This window comes from Saimiri boliviensis, chromosome 1, assembly GCF_048565385.1.
Source record: "Saimiri boliviensis isolate mSaiBol1 chromosome 1, mSaiBol1.pri, whole genome shotgun sequence".
Classification (NCBI taxonomy): Eukaryota; Metazoa; Chordata; class Mammalia; order Primates; family Cebidae; genus Saimiri; species Saimiri boliviensis.
Window position 1 is genome coordinate 19,378,192 of NC_133449.1, and position 21,529 is coordinate 19,399,720.

General features: G+C 35.6%; 1 protein-coding gene and 1 pseudogene across 2 annotated transcripts in view; one reads left to right on the forward strand and one right to left on the reverse strand.

The window, feature by feature from the left end:
• Positions 1–854: 854 nt before the first annotated feature.
• On the forward strand, positions 855–1,179 carry LOC101029281 (SRA stem-loop-interacting RNA-binding protein, mitochondrial-like; annotated as a pseudogene).
• Positions 1,180–6,037: 4,858 nt separating this feature from the next.
• The window catches only part of WDR35 (WD repeat domain 35), a 67,679-nt gene continuing 52,187 nt past the window's right edge, over positions 6,038–21,529 (reverse strand). For both annotated transcript variants that reach the window (XM_003935231.4, XM_003935232.4), the window contains 10 exons: positions 18,091–18,227; positions 17,577–17,780; positions 16,055–16,201; positions 15,524–15,656; positions 13,501–13,611; positions 12,372–12,536; positions 11,357–11,497; positions 10,499–10,655; positions 9,799–10,042; positions 6,038–9,470 (listed from right to left, as the gene is read on the reverse strand). In XM_003935231.4, the coding sequence (XP_003935280.1) occupies positions 9,320–9,470; positions 9,799–10,042; positions 10,499–10,655; positions 11,357–11,497; positions 12,372–12,536; positions 13,501–13,611; positions 15,524–15,656; positions 16,055–16,201; positions 17,577–17,780; positions 18,091–18,227 (1,590 nt within the window). In that variant the 3' untranslated portion in view covers positions 6,038–9,319. The remainder of the gene's footprint in view (positions 9,471–9,798; positions 10,043–10,498; positions 10,656–11,356; positions 11,498–12,371; positions 12,537–13,500; positions 13,612–15,523; positions 15,657–16,054; positions 16,202–17,576; positions 17,781–18,090; positions 18,228–21,529) is intronic.

Genomic DNA, 21,529 nt, shown 5'->3' on the forward strand with positions numbered 1-21,529 from the left:
TCAACATAATAAAAGACATATATAAAAAACACATAGTGAATATCATACTCAACAGTGAAAAACTGAAAGCTTATCCTACAAAATTGAACAAGGCAAGGATGCTCACTTTTGTACTCTTATTCAACATAGCACTGGAAGTTCTAGCCAGAGTAAACAAGAAAATAATTTTGAAAAAGTCATCCACATTGGAAAAGAAGAGGTAAAATTATCTCTGTTCATAAATGATATGCTCTTACATACAGATAACACTAAAAATTCCATTTTAAAAACAGTTATAACTAATGAATTTGGCAGGGTAGGGGGATATGAAATCACATAAAAATTAGTCACATTTTTATATACTAACAATGAAGCTATCCCAAAAGTAAGAAAACAATTCCAGCCACGCACGGTGGCTCACACCTGTAATCCCAGCACTTTGGGAGGCCAAGTTGGGTGGATCACTTGAGGTCAGGAGTTGAAGACTTGCCTGGCCAACATGGCAAAACCCCACATCTACTAAAAATACAAAAATTAGCCAGGTGTGGTGGAGGCACCTGTAATCCCAGCTACTCAGGAAGCTGAGGCGGGAGACTCGCTTGAGCCTGGGAGGTGGAGGTTGCAGTGAGCCAAGATCACACCTGATACCACTGCACTCCAGCCTAGGTGAGAGAGAGAGAGAGACTCAGTCAAATGAAAGGAGAGGGGAGAGAAGGTGGGGAGAGAGAGAGAGAGAGAGAGAAAGCAAGGAAGGAAGCAGAGAGAAAAGAAAGAAAACAATTCCACCTACAGTAGCATCAAAAATATATATATTTAGGAATTAACCAAGAAAGTAAAAGATCTGTACAATTTAAACTACAAAACAGAGTCTAGTGATGGCGGCCTTAGCAGCAAGAGGTGCTATGGAGCTGTGTGGAAATATCAGTCAGCCGGTTGCTTTTGTGAGAAAAATTTCTTAGACTGAAGTGTCCAGTCAGCTGAGAACACTTTGCATACTTTGGACATATATGAAATTGTGTTGTACCTTTTGACAAGGAGACTGACTTTCACAGAGGTTTGGGTTGGGTTCAGTTTTCTTCAGAGGAAGAGCTTCAGAATGCACTAGAACAGGAAAATCATATTATAGTTGGAGTAAAGCTCCAGGTTCAAGCTCAAAGTCCAAAAGGTTTGCAAACATCTGATGACGAGAAAGATTTTTGAGACCGCCAGCCTATTAAAGTTAACATAACTGCAAAAAAAAGAAACAAAAAACAAAAAAAAAAAAAACAAAACTATAAAACATTGCTACAAGAAATTAAAGAAGACATAAATAGAAATACATCTCATGTTCATGGATTAGAAGACTTAATATTGTTTAGATGTTAGTGTTATTTAATCAATCTTCAGATTCTATGGAATCCTTATCAGAATCCCAATGATGTTTCTGCAGAAATAGAAAACTTCCTCCTAAAATTTATGTGGAATTACAAGGGCTGTCAAATAGCCACAACAATTTTGGAAAAAGGACAAAGTTGAAGAACTCACTTCCTGATTTCAAAACTTAATACAAGTGTGTTATTGGCATAAAGACAGTTTTTTAAACAAATGGTGCTAGGAAAGCTGGATATCCATCCACATGCAAAAGAATGAAGCTGGACTGTTACACCATATACAAAAATTAACTCAAAATAAGGCATGACCTAAATGTAAGAGCTGAAAGTGTAAACTCTTAGAAAAAAATATACAACAAAAGCTTAACAACACTGAACTTGGCAATGATGTTGTGGATATGACACCAATGGCACAGGCAACAGAAGAAAAAATTAAACAAATTGAGCTTGATGAGAATTTAAAAACTTTTGTGCATCAAAAGACACCATCAGAGTAAAAAAGCAACCCACAAAATAAAACAAAATATTTACAAGACACATATCTGATAAGCGATTAATACCCAGAATATATAAGGAACTTCTAAAAACAACAACAAAGCAAAACAATCTAATGCAGAAACAGGCAAAGGATTTGAATAGAATTTTCTTGTTAGAAGATACACATATGGCCAATAAGAACCTGAAAAAATGCTCAACGTCACTAATAATTAGGGAAATGCAAATCAAATCTACAATCAAATACTGCTTCACACCATTCCAGTAGGATGGAAACTATTAAGAAGAAGTAAGTGTTGGTGAGGATGTGAGGAAGTTGGGCTCTTCATGCACTACTGTTGAGAATGTAAAATGGTGCAACCTCATGGCATGACACTTCTTCAGAACACTAAGAATAAAATTACTATATGATTCAGCAATTCCACTTCTAAGTCTATACCCAAAATAACTGACAACATAGTCTTTTGGGAGATTCACACATCCAGGTTCATAGCCGTATTGTTCGCAATAGGTAAAAGGTGGAAGCAACCCAAGTGTCCATTAACAGATGAGTGGATAAGCAAACTGTAGCATATTCATACAATGGAATATTATTCAGTCTTAAAAAGAACAGAAATTCTGACATGTGCTACAACATGGATGAACCTTGAGGACATGACATGAAGTGAACTAAGCCAGTCACAAAAAGACTAAACGATTCCATTTTTTTTTAAGAGACGGGGTCTCACCACGTTGCCCAGGCTGGAGTGCAGTGGCTATTCACAGGCGCAATCCCACTACTGATCAGCACGGGAGTTTTGACCATTTTTATGAGGTACCTAGAGTAGCCAAATTCATAGAGACAGAAAGTAGAATGTGGTTGCCAGGGACAGCCATAGGGGGATAGGAAGTTATTGTTCAGTGAGCATACAATCTCAGTTTTGCAAGATAAAGAATTCTGGAGATGGCTGGCTGGCTGGCTGGATGGATGGATGGATGGATGGATGGTGGTGGTGGTAGCAGTGGAATATGTATGATATGAATGTGCTTAATAAATGTAGTTAATACCACTTTAACCATACACTTAAAAATGATTAAGATAGGCAAGGTGCAGGGGCTCATGTCTGTAATCCCAGCCCTTTGGGAGGCTGAGGTGGGAGGATTACTGTGCTCAGGAGTTTGAGGCTGCAGTGAGCTATGATTGTGCCACTGCACTCCAGCCTGGGCAACAGAGCCAAACCATGTCTTGTAAAACGTTAAATTTTAAAAACTTTATAAAGGTTAAGATAGTAAATTTTATGTGTATTTCATAATATAAAAAATAAGGAAAAATCAAGGACAAGTGTGTTTTCTATAAGAGATCATCACATCAACATTGCATTGAAGTCATTATTACTGTGTTTCTATTCATTGGTTTTGTTGCATCCACTGTGGTTTCTGCTTTATAAGGGTAGTTGCTATGAGCATAGATATTAGGTCAGGCATCCCCAAACTTTTTACACAGAGGGCCAGTTCACTGTCCCTCAGACTGTTGGAGGGCCGCCACATATTGCGCTCCTCTCACTGACCAACAATGAAAGAGGTGCCCCTTCCTGAAGTGTGGCGGGGGGCCGGATAAATGGCCTCAGGGGGCCGCATGCGGCCCACGGGCCATAGTTTGGGGACGCCTGTATTAGGTGTTATGTCTACAGATACTTGTACATATTACATTTTCATTGTGAATACCAGCTTTTAGCATTATAAAACATTCTTGCTTGTAGTATTTAACTCACCACATCAGCAATTGAAGAAAAATCTCAACAGATGTAGAAAAGGCATTTAATAAAATTCAACTCCTTAGCAAACTAGGACAAGACAACACACTTATTAAAACCTGATAAAATTTTTTAAAAAAATATAATAAACAATGATTTATTACAATATTGAAGAATTTCCTTTGAGATTAAGACAAGGATATCCAATATCATCACTTTAATTTTTCACCATTGTATTGGGTATCCTAGCCAGTGCAATAAAATGCTTAAAAGAAATAAAAGATTGGGAGGCCGAGGCGGGTGGATCACAAGGTCGAGAGATCGAGACCATCCTGGTCAACATGGTGAAACCCCGTCTCTACTAAAAATACAAAAAATTAGCTGGGCATGGTGGCTCGTGCCTGTAATCCCAGCTACTCAGGAGGTTGAGGCAGGAGAATTGCCTGAACCCAGGAGGCGGAGGTTGCGGTGAGCCAAGATTGCGCCATTGCACTCCAGCCTGGGTAACAAGAGCGAAACTCCGTCTCAAAAAAAAAAAAAAAAAAAAAAAAAAAAAAAAAAAAAAAAGAAATAAAAGATATGAAGATTGAGAAGTATATATTTTAAAAAAGGTAGTCATTGAACACCAGTTATATGGTTGTATATGTAGAAAGTGCAACAGACTGAGTGACAAAACATTTTTGAAGAAGAAAAACAAAGTAGGACTTGTACCAGATAGCAGGACCTATTTTAAAAACCATAATAATGGGGACATTCTGCTTTGAACCAAAGAAAGACAAACAGATCAATAGAACAGAAAAGGAAATGAGAAATTGTTACATACATATATGGACTTTTTTCATATAAATTGCACATCAGCGTGGAAAGGGTGGACTTCAATCAGCTTAAGGTATAATTTACATTAATTTTCTTAACTTTAGAGAAATATCTTAGGAGCTGATAACTCTCACTATAATGACCTAATACAGTAATTTATTCTGTCTTATGTGTTTTTATTCTGTTAAATTCAACTAAAATAGAAATTTTATTAAAAAATAAAACTACCAATGTTGTGAACAATTTGATGAGTTTTAACAAACATGGAGTCACGTAATCAACCACCAAAACCAAGGCGAAGAACATTTCTATCATCCCACCAAGCTCCTTTGTACACCTTTGAGGTCAATCACCTCCCCACCCCCTGATCTCAAGCACTACTTTCTATAGTTATGATTTTGTCTTTTCTAGAATTTCCTATAAATAACATCATGCAGTATGCTGTCTTGTATGTCTGGCTTTTTGCACGTAGCACAATGCTTTATGGGTTCATCTATGTTGTTACTTGTGTCAGTAATTCATTCCTTTTTATTGCTGAGTAGCATTTCACTGTGTGGATAATCCACAATTTGTTTATATTATATATTTACATATTAATGGATATTTGGCTTCTTTCCAGTTTTTGTCTACCATAAATAAAACTTACGTACATTTGCATTCAAGTCTTTGTGTAAATGTGTTTTGATTTCTTCTGGGTAAATTCCCAAGAGTAAGATTTCTGGGTTCCATGTTAAGTGTATATTTAAATTTAGAAGAAACGTCCAAACTTTTCCCAAGTGAGTGTACTGTTTTGCATTTCCATCAGCAATATATAAGGGTTTCAACTGCTCTATACCCCACCAACATTTTTCTTGTCAATTTTACCCATTGTAGTGTGTAGAAGCATCTCATTTTTTCTAAATCTCTCTCAATTTTACCAACCAGAAATTTAAACTATGCCAAACAATAAATGAGTAGTTAAATAATAGCCCTAAGCCTTTTAATGTTTTTTCTTTTAATTTTAAAGAAATCTCTTAAGAACAAATTATACAAATTTCTTCAGTGTCACTTCAGTTTTTTTCTTCTCTTAAATTCAACTAAAATGTTTATTTATAAAGATTATTAAGACAAATTTTACTTGCTCGTCTATATTATTATGTATTTTTGGAAATTTCTACCATGAACGTTTGTTTTATACTAAAAAATATATAATTACTTTCTTAAAGAAAAAATGAATTGAGAAAATGGTCTTTAAAATAGACAGTAGAGGCAACATAATATTGCCATTTTTATTTTGAAACTCTATAGAAAACCTTGGAGCTACCACATTATCAAATTTAGTATTCTTTCTCTTATAGGTCTAGCAAGACATAATCTCCTTCATTCCTAAATGAAAATTCAGCATGACCATTATGGAGTAGTTCACAGCAGCCTCCAATTATCTGACATTTGCCTAGTGCCTCTGGAAGACTGCTGGGGTTTTTCCCCCTTGTTTTGGTTGCAAAAGTGGTATTGTATATCTATTGTACCTCCTGCTCCCTTTTCCCCTTCTCCACCCTGAAGCCCAGTACCCTCTTAACCAACCCCCATCGGAACACTTAAATGAAGACAAAGCAAACACCATGTTCTCCATAAGTTACAAAGAAAACATGGGATAAACACAAGTTATTTTTTCTTCAGTGTTTATTATACTTTTTCATTTAACACTACATAAAATCTAAGATCTCAGCTCTTGGAATGCAGAAAAGTAATTTCAAAGTATATTTTAGCAAAATATACTTTATATGAAATCGGCATTTGTGAATTACAGCACACTACCGTTGCTGTGTTGCTTGTTAGGCACACTGCTTATTTGTACAGCTTCATGAGTCAGTTCCATCATTTCAGTACTTTGACCCACCACACCACTTTGAAACGTGTAATTCAGGGCAAGTTTTATAACAAAAACAACTTGGCATTACTCAAAGGGAGTCAGGACATGTTTTTTGCAAGAACAACATAACTTTCATGATGCTACCTTCAATACGCTACCTAATTCTGTTTATGCAACTTCTCACCAGGTAATTGTTTTTTATGGTCAGTTTTGCTTTTCGTTGTCGTCCTAATCAAGGGAGAGTTTGTCAGTGTCGTTACCTTGACATTTCCTTCATGTTGAATAAAACCACCTGGATCGACTCGTAATACAGATTCTTTCTCTAGTACCATTTACATACAAGACAAAGGTCCCAAAGTATCATGGCAGATCATTAAAACTTTCACAGATACAGATCACAAAGAGGCATAAGCTTTTACAAAAGTAAAAACTACGTGTTTTTCTGTGTACATATGCACACACACACATATACGATAATTAGGTCCACAAAGAATGAGAGGTTGTTTTTAGAGATACTGGTTTCTGGATCCAACTGAACTAGAAATATCAACTAGATATTGTTGAAATATCAGTGAGATCCAGCAACTCCGGATCTATCTGGAATAAGTAGTTGGTGGGAAAATTCTAGGGCGCAGGCAGCACGGAATTAGAGAAAAATTAGGGGAAGGCTCCAAAAGACAGTTTCCAAAGGATAAGTTAGATGAAGTCGGAGGCATCAACGGGTGATTCTAGAATTAAAGCAAATGAAAGTGTAACCAACACATCACAGTAAGGGGCAAGAGACATGACAATGAAATGAATTCTCAGCTGATTCCTAAGATAGGAAAGGAAAAGAAGAGATACTCAAGCATTAGACCATGGACCAAGAATTGCAGCTTTGGCAGCTTTGACCAAACCATCCTGCATGAACCTTTCAGACAGGCAGAGGTAGTAAGTGGCCATCCCTACAACCCTGAACATTTCTTTTTCCTTGATGAAGTAGAAAATAGTCTCATCCCTAAAAACAAAGTCCTGTGGAAAGACGTAATTTCAACAGGAGATATATTGTCTTAAGACAGACTTCTTTGTCAGGATGTGATTTTCTGATTTGGGGAAATTTCCCCTTCTGGTATAGAAGAAAACAAATGAGAAAGATGGAATTCATTGGGTTAAATTTAGATAAGTTAGCAACTTAGGAGACATATTAGACAAAGTTAATAGAGCATGTATGTGTGACCACAGATAGAGATGAAAGGAGCAAGAGATATCAAATTTTCATGAAGCACTAAAAATATGAAAAGCCACAAAGGTACCAAATATTCATGACACACTAAGTATACATGAGACACATAAAGGCCTCAATACGTGTGAGACATTGATTCAATTACCCACTGGTGACACTCATTCTGGCCTGACCTTACCTAAGAAATACAATAAAATTCACAACTGCTCAGAAGCCTAACAGGCAAGCTATTGCTGTGGCCAACTGTACTTGCCTCTGAGACCCTTCGACAGAGCAAGTGTACACTGTTGGCCTCAGGCACATTTCCTCTGATTGAGTCCTCTGGCTCAAATGGCCACTCTGATCCTCTTTGTAACCCCACTATTACGGGAAAGCTCATATGACAGAGTGTGTGTTGGGACATAATAACATTACATAACCCAGGATTCAGGTGTTACAGTCTTTCCACCCACTGGCACTCTACACTAACAGTGTTACTCTACCATTGCTTTCTCCTTGTTCTTCACTGTGTATTGCAAATTGGTTCAATAAACCAATGTATTTTGAGAATTTTTATTTGGTTTGCAAGGCTTTCTGTTCCATGACCTCGGTATAGCTTGCTAGGTAGTTTATTTGGAGGCTACCAATGTACCAAGGTAATTTTCCACAAGATGCATGAATAGAGACAGAGACCTCGAAGACTTCTGGTCTTCTCTTTTTACTTAGGCCCATAAGCCCACTATCTATCCTAAGCTCAGCTAGGCTCTAAATCTCTTCTCAAAGCTCACTGTTCCCAATCTGCAACATGTTGAACTTGTCTCTGTCTCTACCAGACAAAAATCAGATTGAGAAGTGTACTGTAGCTACAATAACAAAGCTGCATATCTCTCTGTATGTATTGCCTCTACTAAATGTAAACCAAACCTCAATAAAATAATCTTGATGAAATAGTGCAAAGGTCTGGTCTTTAGGCACAAAATAGAATTCATCACAAATAAACAGAGAACATTATTGGCTACATAAAAGACATAAAACATGATCCATTCCAGATCACAACTGTTTATCTTTTAAATTAATAATGAAAACAGATGCATATCAAGAAACAATCACTCCCTCAGCAATATTTGTATAAATGAAGGGTCCAGCTTAGTAACAATGTTTCAACAGAAGCTATAACTACAAAATTGATATTTTTGTTTATTTTCATTATAAATAGAGCAAAGTTTTCTGCACAATGGTATGAAAGTGTAGATTCCAAATGCCATCTCTTGAATGAGACTTTTAGGATAGATTTTAAAACAGAAGAATAGGGCTATTAGAAGGCAATTCTAACTGTAAAAAAAAGTCTTCAAATGCCATCACCTCACTTCTGAAAATATAACAAAGAAGACATTCGATGCTTATTTCATTAAATACGGCTACAGAGAGAGCTCATTTCACTATTACAATTAACTTCCTAGTCATATGTGTTATAAAAATTCTCTAAATTCAGCTTTGTCCCATGCCCATGCTTCCCCCATTCCCCACTCCCTTTAAGATTTTTTAATGAATTAAGTTATCTTGACACTGTGAGAAAAATATTTATTTGGAATATTCCCATGGTATCATGTAATCAAATACAAGACAGAGAGGGAGAGAGAAAATATGGTTGATTTTCATACATTTTATATGAAAATCAGTCTTCTTATTTTACAGTTGTATTTCTTTAAAAAAAACTTATTATATTAACATATATTTTGTGCGAAAATTCAACTATAAATAATGAGGCTGATTTTCACACAAAACTCATAGAAATAAACCTTATTACATAGACAGTTCTTGCTACGTATGTTTGCTACATATATTTTACAGTTATATACAGGTCACCATTCCTTTATCCCACTGGACTGTGGCATAAGGGGCAGAAGCTATAGTGGCTTATTTCCTGAGCAAGGACGCAGTGCTTGCATACACTGCACATCCAGAACTGATACTCAGTGATCGGGCTTCCCGTGGCAACGCATGTTGGCAGTTTCCCTTCTCCACTGTAAAATAAGACAAGAATCAATTCATTACACTTTAAAACTTCTAATTAATCTAACTTAATTTATTTAATACACTTTAAAAAATAACGAATAAAACAATTCAAGATTAACGTCAAATACTGTCATTTCAAAAAGTGTTCTCAAGAAAAAACCTTTCTTACAATGAAAAAATAAAGCATAAATACAGCTGTAAGAATAAAATAGGGTATAACGTTAATGTAAGTTGCTTCAAAATTTAGTGCTTTAATTCCTACATTAAACATTGTACATCTAGAAATCCAAGCTTCTAATGAGGCAGAATGACTTCCACTAATTAAAATTAGCCTACCCTTCCATAAGGCTGTCGTCCAATTCAGATTTTCTGTTGTCTGTTGAAGTATACTTGGTGAAGATTTCTAAAGCGAGGTCTTCATACTGCTGTTTCTGTTCTGAACTGAGAGTCTCTAAAGAAGTAAGTTTAATGAAAGCTTTTGAACAAGTCCCGAAGGCTCTGCTGGCGCATGCACAGAGTGCTAGCAGAGAGTAGATCTCCACAGCAGGGATGATGTCTTCATAGTCTTTCAGGTGAAGAGCTAAGAAAAAGAGGGCAATTTGGGTTTTTAAAAATAATTATGAACATGCATAAGGAAGAATCTAAGTTAAGTGTTTCCACGGAACTTGCATTAACTAACGGACTGAAAGCAAACAGTGCTGAGAGATGGGAGCACTAGGAGGAGGAACTAGGCTACATGATATCCAAGGTTCTGTGAAGCTGGCTAACAGCTCATCCTGTGAAAAGAGCCACCATCAAATGCTGCACGTGGCTGTGCCAACTCAGAAATACACACACACACACACACACACACACACACGAACAAAATGGGAATGCATAAGACAAATTATACATAGCATAATCTCAAACATATGAAAAAAAAAGCCATAGGAAAAAATGTTACTGAAGGCCACGTAAAAGCAAATTGAATAAGCTGGCCCTTCATAGTTGATTTATAATTTTCAAACATACTATACCCATCAGGTGACAGGCCTACCTGTCTTCAGTGCAGTGTCCACGTATCCCTCATAGAGCTGCCTCTGTGCAAGTATGAAGAAGTGGTAAGCCTCAGCCCCTCTCCACGCATTATCTGTGAAACGATCTGTTGTAGACAGAACTTCTTCTTCCAGCAAACCAGCCAAGGCAGAAGTGGCCTACAAGTAAAGTCAGCCCACACTTTCCATCAGCACAAACACACAAACAGTACCAACTCCCAAATAACAACAGTCATTAAAGTATCTAAACGAGCAGAGTTTATCATTACAAAACTATGATTACAGACTTTCTTTTTAAAAGATGATGTATTACTCTGCCACCCAAGCTGGAATGCAGTGGCATGGTCATAGCTCACTGCAGTCTCAAACTCATGGGCTCAAGTGATCCTCCCACCTAAGTCTCCCTAGTCACTGAGATTACAGGCGCAAGCCACTGCATCCAAAACAGACTTAATTTTTTATTGTAATTCATAGTTGGTTTAACTGGTATAATTAAACTTTAAAATACAACTGCTTACATTTTAAGTTAGTAAGAAATTCATTTACACATTAAAATAATATATCTAGGAAAGTTTTTTAAACTCACTAATTAGAAGGATTTCCCACGGAAGTAAAAATTTTTAACGAAAATAAGACACTAAAGCAAAGACTACAGATTAGTATTACAGAAAAATATTTCCTAAGGAGCAATTTCAAAAATTGAATACTAATTCTAAATCAGTCGTTCTTTTCATTCAGACCATTTAAGAAAACAAATGCAGACATGCAAATGAAATGACCTGTCCACAAGAGAAGTTTGATAGTTTCCTTTTTTTTCTTAAATACTTCTGATGGTTTAATGTTATTTAACACTACCTTACCTCTGAATTTTTTCCTCTAGCTTTTCCTCGCTGGGCATTCTTCATCTGTTCATGGTATTGCTCTATAAGTAAGGCTGACAGTACATACAGCTTCTTGACACGCAAAGGTTTTGTTCCTTTCTTTGCCTCTTCATCTGCAATCTTTAAACATTTTTTTTTTTAATTGAGGGAAGTTACTTCTTATCTTTATTTGTACAAATATAATAATTTCCAAAACTAACTAAATTTGATTCCCTAAAAAGGGAGGAAAATCAGTAAGAAGGAATATAAATACCACCTATTTAAGATAAATATTTTAAAACTCATTTTCTTTTCATTAGTACTTATAAGTATTTAGTTCTTTCCTTAATATTTAGCCCTAGGAGTTGGAACTTAGATCAATCTTAGAAAATAGAGGTGCCGTTAAATAACTAAATCTGAATAAAGAAAGTGCTGATGAAATAGCTGGTATATTCCATAACACAGAGATTTTTAAAATAATGTTCCAAATACACAAAGATACAATGGTGTTAACACGGTGTATCCTTCAGAAGCTGAAATTTATTTAAATAGTTTTGAGATAAATTTTTCCTTTTTCATTAAACCAAATGGGAATAAAATAGAATGTAAAATGTGTATACATTAATATTGTACTAATTATCTTCCCTCCAAATAAATATTATATAAAGTATAATATTTAAAATTTATACATTTAAAAAGACTCAAAACCCTATTATCAACAAAATTTAATTTCCTATTGTAGAAATTTGTACTTAGTCTCAGCAATTTCTTTAACTCTTTGTTAACCCCAGTATTCAACATACAATTGTTTAGGTATTATTAAGTTGCTAATATTAATAAACAGCTTTCTAAAGGCAATAAATAATACTAAAATAACGTATACAGTAGTAATAAAACCAGAGTGGTTTTGCTGTAATAAATATTTGTTTCCAAAGAAAACGGAGAATGTGCTCTTTTGTATATTAAAAAATTGTGACTGGAACAAATCAGATACTCACCAAGATTTTTACATTACCTTAAACATCAGTTTAGCAGCATCAAAAAAGTAATTGGCTTTCCGATAGAGCTCTATGGCATCAAGCGTTTTATTCTTTTCCAGTAAATGAGATGCATACCTAGCTAACAGAGATCCAATTTCTTTCATACTATGATTTTTAGCCAATTCAACAGCTTTGTTCCACTAGGAGAAAAATTACACTATTCAGTCACCCAAGTATTTACAGTCACATATATTACAAAATTCACACAAAAAAGCTTTAACTTTATAATAAAAAACACTGCTTCAAAATTAAAAACTGGTATGTTTTTAAAATAGCATTTAAAATCACAGCAACGTAAGTTCTATAAGCTAAGCATATGTCAAAATGATGAAATGATCTCTAAGACTGATTCACTTAAGAAATGCATGTGGAAATGAAAGTTTCAAAGTTTATAATCATACTACTCTTGTAATTCTAATTTTGCAAAACTTCAAGCAAGAAAAAGATACACTTGTTTGTATTTTATAGTAAAACAAGATAAGCAACTTCAGTTGTGAAAATGTCCTATCAGATTTAACATTTAAAAATTATTTTTATAAAGCAAATGGGGTTTTAAAAAATACTTTAAGGAAAATATTAAAAGAATACATTGATAGTCAATAGTTTCTATAATAACTCTGTATTTTTAGTTTAATTTCAGCTCTTAAAAATATCAAACGTATGCTTTCTATAGAGGAAAAGGAAAATAGATTTGCCAAAATACATATTGATAAAGTAACTCAATTCCTTCCTCAGGCAATGACCAACCATTAACTGGTCCTTCTTTGGAAACAAAACCCAACCCTAATAAATCGCAGAAAATTATGAAATTACTTCCAGATAAAAACTTACCAGACTAAAAGCACAGGGTTTGTTCATGCTCCCAGACTGAGCTGGTTAAGAGTGGGTCACCCCTCACAGCAGCACTTTAAGAGGTAAGTGCAACTTTCTTGGTCCTCAACGAGGAGAATACCTGCCTAGCTTCTTTCATAAAATTCATGTCAAGCTCTCCCACCCTTACATTGGCAATAATCTTTAAAAGATCACTATGATAACTTTAATTTTGCTTTGACTTAAAAATTCTTAAGACAGCAAGCCGCACAGACAGTAAGTTTCAGTTCCTACTTGGTTGAGATGTACGCAGGTATCTACCGCTGCCTTTGGTTGACCACATTTCAAAAATGCAGTCACTGCTTGTTCACACATTCCAACTCTGACAAACATTTGTGCTATTTCCTGTACAAACAAAACAATACTATCAGATTTCACAGACCAAGGAAATTACTTATGTTTTAATTTAATAAAACTCCATAGGGACATATGAGTATTAAAAGTTACTGGTAGTTACAGAGTTTTCTGTAAACAGACTCAAGGGCAGAGGACACAAATCTGAACAGATACTAAGGCATCACCTTCTATAAAACCAGAGCTTCACTGGCTCAGGCTGTGGATCGGATTTTTAACCAGGTCCTGAAAACACTGCACTCCTTTCTTCTCTCAGTTCAGTAGCTACTACACAGAAATGTCAAGCTCCAAAATAAATCCCCCACTAGTGAGTGAAAAAAACCTTTACGTCAATTGGTGGTATACTCAGTGCTAACCATTAACTAGAGACTTAAGGGAAATCTCACAGTGCTGTCAAACACTTCTATAAAGAAATGCCCGACAGAAGAAGTCTGCCATTAATCAGTTTAGGAAGCTAGACTCAAAACAGAGCTTCCCTGGAAAGTGGTGGCAGCGAGGAAGAACCACCACCACCATCACCACAACAACAAATCTCACTTGGTCAGGGGCATTATCCATTTTCAGAAGGTCATTCTGTTCCTTTCAGAATACCTAATTAGCCAGAGGTTTTCCATCCCTAATCCTTCTACAATATTTTTGGAAGTATGAAAGCATATTTTATATACAACTATCTTTTTGAAAACAATGCTTACATTTTTCTGATTATAAGGGAATACATTCTAATGGTAAAAAAGAATTACAAAACACAAAAAAGTAAAATTACTCATAATCTTACCATTCCTAAGAAACCTCTATCAATACTCTGTGGTAATTTCTTAACATCTTTGTCCTATGACTATATACGTATATGTTTGTGTTGTACATAGTCATACAATACATAATTTTGTATCCTGTATTTCCTACTTAAATATTATATACACCTTCCCATATTATTAAACATTCCTCTACAACTCAATCTAAAATTTATTATTTTATTATTTGCTATTATAGTTAGAATTACTTAGTATTTACTCAGGAATATTACTTTTCTGGGTATCCTACAGTAAAATGTTTTACGGCTTCATCAGACACATCTAACAGACAGAACTAATGGAGCATACACACTCTTCCCTATACTCAGGTTTCTAAATAATTTCAGTTTCTTTCCTAATCAAGAAAATTCACAGGATTGAAAATAAAGGTGAGTGAAAATGCCATTATTAGAGAGATAACTGCTCAAATTCACAATAGGGAAAGCTGAATTACCGTAATTCTATACTTATCTACTAACTAACAGGCAACATTTTTGAAGCGGAACTCACAACTGATACACGTCCAGACTGTGCAGTTGAGAGTTGCTAGCTCTACAAATATTGCACAGCTCAGTGATTTACATGGTAAACAAATAAAATACAAACATATTTATGGTATTCAACAATTAATTAAGAGGTTCTAGAAGAACATTTGAAAGCAAGGGAACTCTCTTGATTTCTCTTTTAACTTTAAATATTGTGAATATAACATAATAAAAACTGAGCTATCTTTTTAAACTTAAGTTATAGCAAATTTCAAACAATTTCAGATTATTTTGAGGCAAATCCCTACAACATATCATTTCATCTGTAAATATTTCACATATTCAGCTAACATTTAAAAAGCAATTTTATAAATCATAACAGACTACACAAGATCGTGATCATGTTAAAGTAGTAGGAATGTGACTGACTTTTCCCCTCCATTTTCAAATATTTTATATTATTTATATATTGCTTTATAATTAAAATAAAAGCATCATTCCATGTCTATGAAACTATAAAATTACAGATTTTTAATTTTCTTTATTGCAGAAGGTATTTCCTGACTATAACATAAAATTTTATAAAATAACCTAACAATTCCAAAAGCGAGACTTTGCAATACCTACTGGAAGTAACTTGTGGTTTTCTGGAAGTGAAGTGGCAAGGTTCTCTAACCCCTCATAATCCTCCAACATACAGTAACATTCAGCCAAGCGTGCCTGGTTCCGCCCTTGTACATAATATTGTACAGCATTCAACCTGCAGAAAGAAAAAAGAAAAAACTTTTAAAACTGACATAAATAAGTATACTTCAAAATGAAAAGAATAAAAGCCAATGATTTCTGAAAATAACATGAAATAAATAAAAATACTTTTGAAACTTTGTTCAGAAATAAATCATAAAACATCTTAGAACTATAGTCTCCAACAGTAGAAAGCTGCCTGGAGCTAAGTACAAGTTTTGTGTTTATACACTCCAAAGTTTTATAGTGCTCATCTCACAACTTCACAAGATCTCTGGCTTTCAAAGAGGAATCTAGAGCTATCTGAATTTTAGAATTCAAGAAGATGGTCTCTATTTCTCCAGCATTAAGCAGTACTCAGGCGGCTACAAAGTGCTGCAGGAACGCTGGAGGTGCTCCAGGTGAGTTACATACCACTTCTGTCGGTCAGCAAAGTAGTCTCCAATGGCATTGTTGGCTTGTTCCAGGAGACTGTCATCCGAATCACCAGATCCAGTTTTCAGGAGGTGGAATACTCTAAACCAATCCCCCAGTTTCAGCCGGAGGCCAATAGCAAGATCCCTACAAACGAAGGCATTCATTCATTCATCTCTTTAACAATTATTTACCAAGAGCCTACTATGTGCTAGATACAGTTTTAGGTGCTCCGACTACAGAGCAGTGGACAATGTGACTCTCCAAACATTTTAGAAACTTAGCCTGACTAGATAAGAGGAAATGAGCAGCACCTGGAGGTTATGGCTTGAATGTTTCCTCTCCAAAATTCATGTTAAGACTTAATCTCCATTGTGGTAGTATTAAGAGGTAGGGTTTTGGGGAAGTCATTATGTCTGCCCTTAGGGTTGATTAATGCCCTTATAAAAGGATCTTCAGAGAGTTTGCCCCCTTTGCCCTTTCACTTTCCACCTTGTAAAGGCATAGCATTCAAAGCACCATCTTGGAAGTGAAACAAGGCCTCATCAGACACTAAAACCTGTTGACACCTTAATCTTAGACTTCCTAGTCTCTAGAAGAGTGAGAAAAATATTTCTGTTCTTTATAAATTATCCAGTCTCAGGTATCTTGTTATAGAAGCCCAAATAGACTAAGATACCAGAACGGAGAAAAGCAAACAATGTTGCGCCTTTATTGTCCTAGACTTTCAACTTATTTAGCAAAATTATAATTTAAATAATAATCATTTCTTTTCAGCAATTTCTTAGACATGATCAGGTTTATTTCAAAAGAAAACATAGCGTAAATACATGTGGTTTTGTATTTCTTTTCAGAACTTAAGTTGTTAGAGATCTCCTGGAAGTATAAATAATGTTAATAAAAATGAGATACAATGTTTACAGCTGAAATGAAGTTCAGACAGACTCTCCACCTTGTGGTTCAGTGGCTAAGATTCTCTGCTTTCATAGCTGCTGCCTGGGTTTGATTCCTGGCCAGGGAGACAGGACTTACAGTTCTTTAATTTAAAAGAAGAAATATTTATGATATTCATACATTATTTTATATAAATTTAAAATGAAATATAAAGAAGTAAACTCAAGCCCTAACTACTTCTGATTTTTATTTTATGCCTCTTGACAACAGAAAATTAAATAATGTCCTAAACAAAGAAACAAAGAAAGAAAGAACTGGAATGATGAGCTATGTCATAAATATAAAAGCTCCCAGTCTCTGTTGTTCTATCATTTTTTCCCACAAAAAAAAAAAAAAGAAAAAATCTCCCATAGTCAGCCATTATTAGATGTAAAAACAGAGAAGAAAACTGCCTCCAGACTATGAAACACAAACTAATGAGGGGCATGTAGAATATCTAGGTTGTAATCCAAACTTAAAATTAATTTCTAAAAGAAACTGCATAATACACCCAATTTATTTATATTCCCCATTTGTAAAAAATAAAATTATGAACTGATCGAGTACTCAGGGATGCTTCGTAACTTACCTTCTGTCCATCTCAAGATACATTCTTTCAGCCTCTTCGAACCTGCCAAAGTAGCCAACAACCTCAGTCTGTTTCATTGACTCACTCAGTAGTTTGCCCAAGCGCTTTACAAATTTAATGCCTTGGTAATCTTTGCAGTGCACAAATGCTTGCTCTGCAGTGTGTAGGTCCAGTTTCTGAAGAGCTGCTTCAGCCAGTAGGCGCCTTTATTTTAAAAGAAACAAAAACATAAACATATGTTGCAAATTACTGATAAACTAGTCTTGAATCACAATTCAATTATGATGTCTTTTGTTTCTAGAGAAACACGGTGAAAAGTAACTCATGCAAACATTTTTCAAATAATATTCTGCTTGAGGACTTCCAAATCTAAAATGAATTTCTATATTTTAAAAAGAAGAGCAAGAATGGAAGTCTATTCCCATTAGGAGCGTAGCAGGGGAGCGGAGACACAGAGCTGAAACTTTAAAAACCTACACCTGACATCTTGGGAAAGTTTGCTTTTTATAAATACCAAAGTCGGGGGTGTGGATTGTCCTCTATGAATTGAGATGCATCTTCAATTCCAACCTTCTCAATCAGTGCTCGGCTATCTCGCAGAGACCGAACCTCAAAGTTAACTAGGTAATCTTTGTTTGGACGTTCTGGATCCTAAAAGTAAAGATAAACAACAACAACAAAAATTCAAATACTTGCCTTTAGAGTATGTGTTTCTTTTTTATAATTAAAACCAGAACAGCCGGGCGCGGTGGCTCAAGCTTGTAATCCCAGCACTTTGGGAGGCCGAGGCGGGTGGATCACGAGGTCAAGAGATCGAGACCATCCTGGTCAACATGGTGAAACCCCGTCTCTACTAAAAATACAAAAAATTAGCTGGGCATGGTGGCGCGTGCCTGTAATCCCAGCTACTCAGGAGGCTGAGGCAGGAGAATTGCCTGAACCCGTGAGGCGGAGGTTGCGGTGAGCCGAGATCGCGCCATTGCACTCCAGCCTGGGTAACAAGAGCGAAACTCCATCTCAAAAAAAAAAAAAACAGAACAAAACAAAACAAGAAAAAAAAAACTGCATCGTATTGTGAGCAACAAGGAAGATAAATCCTCATGTTTTGGTCTTTTGAGTTATTTGGAAAACACCCAAAACCCACAAGTAAAGTCCCTCCCGAGGCAATCAGGCGGCCTATAAGGAAAGGGGACAGAGGAAAACGGCAGAGGGGGTCCCTCACAGTTACGCATCCCTGTTTCCCTCTGTTCAAATTGGGTTTTCACCTTAAATGGGATAATATATATCAAACGTTCAGCACAATGCCTAGCTGTACTATTCACAGTATTCAATAGTCATCATCTCAGAAATGACCTAATGCTCTCCTGCAAAATTTTGAACAGGTATACCATCCTGACTGAATCACAGCACTCCCAACTCTTTTCTGGCTGCTGAATTACTTATCTACCTCTTCAACTCCTCTACCTGAGGCCAAGAACTGTGTCTTATTGGCTCTTAATTAACAGTTGCTGAATTAATGAATATATGGACTTTGATTAAATCATTTTACCATTGAGAGTCTTCTTTACCTAAAAAACTTCATAGAATTCAATATAATCATCAATTAGAGCAACGACACCACAAGCATTTTCAAGCATTCTAGAGTTTCTGGCAATAGGAAATTATGGGCCTTTCTTGAAAAACACTACTAATGATGAAATCCAGCCAACTAAAAGATTAATCAAAATAAAGAACTATGTACAGAGAAAATGTAGTAAAAAGCCTGGTAATAACTTTGAATTCTTATTTTCAGTTGTTTAGTCTTAATATTTAAATATGTTAGGTCTTTAAATGTATTAAGACTAAACAACTGAAAATAAGGATTACTAGACAAAATTAAAATGTTCTAAATCTTGACAATGTAAAAATAATATAGTTACAAAAGGAGAAAGAGAAATGTAAGAATGTTATCTTTTAGAGTGGAAAGACAGTATTTTTAAAAATTAAAATATAGTTTAAACTAATAACTTCTTGGTTTTTCATAATTCTTCTCAACTCAGGAAAATGGTATTGTTTGTAGTGGAAAAATATTATCTAAAACTCTAGAATTCCTTTAAACTCACTTTCAGATTATCTAATTAAATTAACACCAAAAAAGTGGATTGTACAATGATGCCATTTTTATAAAATTACTTCAGTTCATCTGTCTAACTCTATCAAATCCATATTTCCATATATAACTTACAGCTATAAGGAATAATGTTCCGATGTTTAACCGTAGTAACTAAAATATCTGAGTGGTGGAATTTAGGGTTTTTCTTTTTAACTTTTTTCAGTACTTTCCTATACTGCTTGAATTCTATATAATTCTGCCACTTTTTTAAAGCAATAAAGTAGCCATTTAAAAAAACTGATTTAACCAACACTTTCTGAAAACCAACTCTGTATCAGACCCTTGCTAGATGTTAGGGATTCAAGAAGCTCACTGTCTATCAAACCATTAAATATATAAAAACAGACAAGATATTTCAATCACTTCAGTTTGATTCTACCCACTTATGACTGACTTATGACTGTTTTTTTAAAGGGCACTGGAAAAACCACATATTCAAAAATAAATAATAACAATAATGTCTTCTTTCCCTAAATTTTTTGGGAAAGAAGACAAGTAGAAAAACATCTTCTGGCTGGGCATGGTGGCTCACACCTGTAATCTGAGCATTTTGGGAGGGTGAGGCAAGAGTTTCGCTTCAGCCAGAGTGTTCAAGACCAGTCTCGGGCAACATGGCAAAACCTCATCTCTACAAAAAATACAAAAAATTAGCCAAGCATGGTGACCTGCACCTGGGATCCCAGCTACTCAGCAGGCTGAGGTGGGAGGATCACTTGAGCCCGGAAGGCCGAGGCTACAGCGAGCCACAATGGCACCACTCCACTCCAGCCTGGGCAATAAAGAAAGACCCTGCTTTAAAAAAAAAAAAAGACGTCTTTCTTTACATGTGAGAAAAAGGAAAAAATACTATCCAGTGGTACTGTATTCAAGTTAAACAGGCAATGAAATAAGTTCATTAGTTTTACAAGTTGTATACCTTAAACAGGGACAATAAAAGTGCTATCCACATAGAGAAAAGTCAAATAGTCAAATCTGGAGGTTACATAATCCTAGGTAATAACAGCCCAGACTCCATTTTTGATGGTTGGCTGCTGACAGCTTTTAAACTTCACCCCTCCCCCTTTCCCTCTGCCTCACACGGGCAAGCTGATGAGAAAGCCCAGATGCTCCTTCCTTTGGGGCCAGTGAGTTTCAAAACACACAAGGCCCTACCCATTAAAATCCTCACCCCAGACCCACGCCCTAACTACTAAACAACAACACCCTCAAGCCAGTCTCCTTTCCCTCTGAAACGCTCTGGAGCTATTTCAGACAGCTTGGGAAGCCTGCCCTTCTCTCTCCTAAAAGCCTCATCATGGAAGATACATTCTTGGTGTGTCTATGGTATCACCAAGCTTTACATCCAAACCAAATTTTGGATGGGGGCCCTCCTGTTGTCACATGGTGATTATAATACAGAAAAGTGAAACTGGTTCACAATCAAAGAGCCCTAATTTACATATCAAACCCAAATATGAAAACCTATTCCAAATTGCAACTGCTAGAAATTTTAAATCTACAGTCTCAATTCAAAAGCTATCTATATTACATAGAAAAAGTGAATGCTTTAGCTAAAATGAAGTTAAAATTTTCTCAGTATATTCTTAAAGAAAAAAAAATCTCAGAGGATGGTCAACGAAGGCCAGTGCAGGGGTTCAAAATGATGTCTTGAATTTTTTTTTTTTTAAAGCATTATTACAAAACCTGGAAAAAAAAATGGAAAGGCAGGTCTCTAAAAATATGTTACCGGCCGGGCGCAGTGGCTCACACCTGTAATTCCAGCACACTGGGAGACTGAGACAGGCAGATCACCAGAGGTTAG